Here is a 4,723-nt window from a genome sequence, read left to right as displayed (position 1 = left end):
GTCGAACATTTGCAAAAAAAAACCCATATTAATTTTGTATTAGAAAACATGAACGTTTCAAGTTGAAAATCTTCACCTTTTGGAAATTTTCAGAGTCTCAAAAGTCGAAAATGTTGAACCTTTGAAAATCTGACATTTCTGAGATGAATCTCAAAATTTCAGAGGAAATTGGTGAAATGTATACCTCATTATTTTCTGTCTAATACGTCAACATAAATCATGGCTTCCACAATTCCCAGTTGATGTTTTTTGGTTAGTATGAGTTCTTCTAACGCCCTCAGAGGAGAGCCAAATAAAACTGAGGAGTAATGTGAAAAAAACTGGCACTGAACTGTTTTAATAAAACGCACTGGCTTCTTCTTAATCCTACTTGTTAAGAACGTCCTCCCATGTTTCCCTGGATGTTTCTGCAGGGCCCCATCTTGTGTTTCGTTGGACCTCCAGGGGTCGGAAAGACGAGCGTGGGACGCTCCATCGCACGGACTCTTGGCAGGGAGTTTCATCGGATCGCTTTGGGAGGTGTCTGCGACCAGTCGGACATCAGAGGACACAGGTATGAGTCGGCGACCTTTAGCAACCCAACTGTGACCTGAAGTTTCTCAGAAAAATTGAAATTTATGAGTATTGATCTTTAATCCTTCGCAGAATGTAACATCACTGCAGTGTTTCAGGACAGATGAATTGCTGACATTATCAATCACTTTGACGCAGAGTGTTTCAACAGAAAAGGTTTCTTTTTTATCCTGAGTTTTTCCCAGAAGTGCACCTGCTGCGGAGGAGCGAGCAGACCATCTTTCGTCTACTTGAGTAATTTTCAGTCATCGGAGAGGCTCACAAATCACGTAGAGCTGCATGGACCCTGCAGAATCATCACCTGCGTTTGATTTTTTTAGGCCTATAAAGAGATGAGGCGCTTCAGAAGCGATCACGGTCCCAACAGAACCTCCACTGTCAGACCTGCTTGTCTCGGTCCGACCCGCGTTTCTCATGACACCATCAGGAACAGCGATGTTGAAATCACTCAAAGACATTTGACACCGATGCTCATAAATATTGATTATATAAGCTGCCGCTCCCCATCCAACTCTAAACAGGACCCACATGCAGAACAACTAATGGGTTTTCTTTTACCATAAATAATCAGGGCGGTTCTGGTTCTGAGTCTGGCTGTGACAAACATCCATGACGTGAGAGTTCATGGAAAAGCCTCAGGAGTCCTGAGTGTGATGATGGACAGCTGATGGACGGCAGGGATGAAAGCACGAGGACACCTAGTGGACAAGATGGAGAACGACAGGATAAACTGAAACATGACGGCCTTATTCTCTGAACATGTACATCAGATTATAAAACCCTTTGCATCAAAACAAAATAAAAACGATCTGATCCTCCCGCTTAAACTTTTAATTTGAAAGAAATCACACCAAGGACAGTGAGTCCATCCTGTCGGCTCCCGCAGGATTCAAGAGAGATTTATTTATGAAGTCCTTAAATTCAGACTGTGCAGCTTTCTAATAAAGTTCAATCTGACGTTTGATTGAAAGCCTAAATTTGGAAAACTTTACAGTTGAAACCAGATATTTTCGTACACCTAATAAAAAGACACAAACACGTTTTTTCTCACTGTCTGAAGTTAAATCAAATTAAACTTTTCTTGTTTTAGGTCAGTTAGAATCACCAAAACTATTTCTGTTTGCTAAACACCAGAAACATTAGCGAGAGCCTTTTTTAGAGATTCTTTATAAAATGTCTGAGTATTTAATTTGAGCAGGAAGGTCACAAGATTTGTTTGGATTGTTTCAATGTAAAAAATATTTCATATTTCAAATTTCTCAATGACTTATTGATCTGCATAATTGAAATAAAAGTTAGCATATATATTTTACTTAAAACATTATTGAAATTTACAGATTTTTTTGTTGCGTTAGACATTTCAAAACATTATATTTTGTTATATTTTAGTTGACCTAGTCTTTGCTGTAGAATTTAGAATATAGTTACAAAATATTATTAGTAACAGTAATAAATGATTTGATGCATTAGTGAATTGAAACTGTCTTCTTTAGTTCATTTGCATTGTTTTAATTTGCAAAGTATGGAGCTGAAAAAGTTTGAAAACCTTGAAAGTGCTTGAATTTTAATGTGGGAAACCTGTACAAACCTGGCCGTGTGAGCATCTCTGCAAGAGAAAGAGGTTTTGTCCGTTCAGGTGTGTGCTAGCACAACGCCAAAGACAAAAACTTCAGCAGTGACCTTAGAAAAGTAACCGCAGCCGCTCATCGATCAAAAGGCCATTTACAAACTATTCAAACTCCATCATTCTACAGAGAGAAATATTATCAGTAAATGGAAAACATTTAAATCCAGGATCTTCCCAGGACATCTGAGCAGAGGTTCAGAGTGTGTAGCTTAGAGAAAAACCCCAAGAGCTCCATCTCATTGCAACATTTGTTACATTTTTCAGCTGTTGCAGTTTGCTTTCAAACAGCCCAGTGTCCAAACCCACTGAGGAACCTGTTCCCCTCCTCGCCTATTGGGGGCGCTGCACCAAGAACCACTGAAAGAAACAACAGGAAAAACTCCAGATGTAACCATTGGTTACATTTCTTCACCAAATGTAAACAAAAATGACGTGGCTCCAGATTTTATCCGTTTTAAGAAAGATCACGAGCAGTTTCTCCCGCTGGGGTTAGACTCTCGTGTTTGTTTTGCTTGTTTTTACCCAGAATGCCCTGCGTCGTAGTCCGCTTCCTGCTTCTGGAGTGTTCACATTCAAACTGCACCAGAGTTCACTTCTACTAAATGGAGACCGAGTTTTGTAGGAGGACCAAAGTTCACTTTTACACATTCACACCTCCACAAACAAACCGGACTTTAAGAAAAACGGACTGGAGTTTGATTTAAGTGGACTAAACAGGACTGATGTGAATGAATCCTCAGAAAAATGACTAAAATTAAAATGACATATTAATGCAGGAACAAATGACTTTCTGTATGAAGTCCTTGAAATGATTGATATTTAAACTGTCCAGTCACGTAATAAAGTTCAGTCTAACGTTCGATTAACAGCTTAGATTTTGAAAACGTTATTTACAGTTGAAATCAGATGTTAAAAGATGATAAAAATACATGCGCAGTTTTTTCTCACTGTCTGAAGTGAAATCAGACCAAATTTCTCTTCCTTTAGGTCAGATAGAATTACCAAAATTATTTCTATTTGCTAAATTTCAGAAAACTTTATCAAGAATATTTTTTTGAAATATTTTTTGTAACTTTCTGGGACCAGTCAGTTGTACAAGGTGTAAGAAAACATTTATATTTTGCTGAAAAGTTACTCATGAGTTAGAAAACGTCAATTAAAACTAAGTTATCTGCACTAGAAACTTCACCAAAACTACCTGGTGTTTTTGCAGTGCATGTTGGCGATGAAGGTTTATATTCCGGGCTTCGGGTCTGTTGTGTCTCCAGGCGGACGTACGTGGGCAGCATGCCCGGCCGGATCATCAACGGCTTGAAGGCGGTTGGAGTCAACAACCCTGTCTTCCTCCTGGACGAAGTGGACAAGCTGGGGAAGAGCCTGCAGGGAGACCCCGCCGCCGCCCTGCTGGAGGTCAGACGGCTGCCTGTCATGGAGTCCTGCTGATGGGTCCAACCTTTAAACTGATCAGCATTTCTTCTTCTGTTTGCTCCTTTCCAGGTCCTGGACCCGGAGCAGAACCACAGCTTCACCGATCATTATCTCAACGTGGCCTTTGACCTCTCCCAGGTGCTCTTCATCGCCACCGCCAACACCACGGCGACCATCCCGCCGGCTCTGCTGGACAGGATGGAGGTGCTGCAGGTTCCAGGTCTGGCTCCTCCTCTCTTAAATAAAATGTATTTATATTTATTTAAAGTCTTTTTACAGATTAATTTATAACATTAAAGTTAATTGGTGCATTATTATTATTATTAGTAGTAGTATTAGTAGTAGTAGTAGTAGTAGTAGTAAAAACTGTTTGACCGTAATCACTTTTTTAGTTTGGAGGAAAAAAAGAGGAAACTTTATAACTTGAGAACAAAGTCCCAACTGTAAAGTACAAGGGTGGCAGTATCATGCTCTGGGATTGTTTACTGCAGGAGGAACTGGTGGACAAATGGTTGGTTGGTTGGTTGGTTGGTTGGATGTCAGTTGAATGCTGAATGTCGGTTGGATGTCAGTTGGATGCTGGATGTCGGTTGGATGTCAGTTGGATGCTGGATGTCGGTTGGATGTCAGTTGGATGCTGAATGTCGGTTGGATGTCAGTTGGATGCTGGATGTCGGTTGGATGTTTGTTGAATGTTGGATGTCGGTTGGATACTGGATGTTGGTTGGATGTCAGCTGGATGTTGAATGTTTGTTGGATGTCAGTTGGATGCTGAATGTTGGTTGGATGTCAGTTGGATGCTGGATGTTTGTTGGATGTCAGTTGGATGCTGGATGTTGGTTGGATGTCAGTTGAATGCTGGATGTCGGTTGGATGTCAGTTGAATGTTTGTTGGATGTCAGTTGGATGCTGGCTGTTGGTTGGATGTCAGCTGGATGTTTGTTGGATGTCAGTTGGATGCTGGCTGTTGGTTGGATGTCAGCTGGATGTTTGTTGGATGTCAGCTGAATGTTTGTTGGATGTCAGTTGGATGCTGGCTGTTGGTTGGATGTCAGCTGGATGTTTGTTGGATGTTAGCTGAATGTTTGTTGGATG

General features: G+C 40.8%; 1 protein-coding gene across 2 annotated transcripts in view; it reads left to right on the top strand.

Annotated features, from left to right (window-relative positions):
- lonp2 (lon peptidase 2, peroxisomal) overlaps positions 1-4,723 on the top strand; it is a 25,365-nt gene that overhangs the window by 16,119 nt on the left and 4,523 nt on the right. For both annotated transcript variants that reach the window (XM_007567533.2, XM_007567532.2), the window contains exons 9-11: positions 414-553; positions 3,469-3,610; positions 3,698-3,848. In XM_007567533.2, the coding sequence (XP_007567595.1) occupies positions 414-553; positions 3,469-3,610; positions 3,698-3,848 (433 nt within the window). The remainder of the gene's footprint in view (positions 1-413; positions 554-3,468; positions 3,611-3,697; positions 3,849-4,723) is intronic.

This window comes from Poecilia formosa, unplaced genomic scaffold (genome assembly GCF_000485575.1).
Source record: "Poecilia formosa unplaced genomic scaffold, Poecilia_formosa-5.1.2 Scaffold209, whole genome shotgun sequence".
NCBI lineage: Eukaryota > Metazoa > Chordata > Actinopteri > Cyprinodontiformes > Poeciliidae > Poecilia > Poecilia formosa.
Note: the sequence above shows the minus strand (reverse complement) of the source record. Positions and strands in the feature narration are given on the sequence as shown.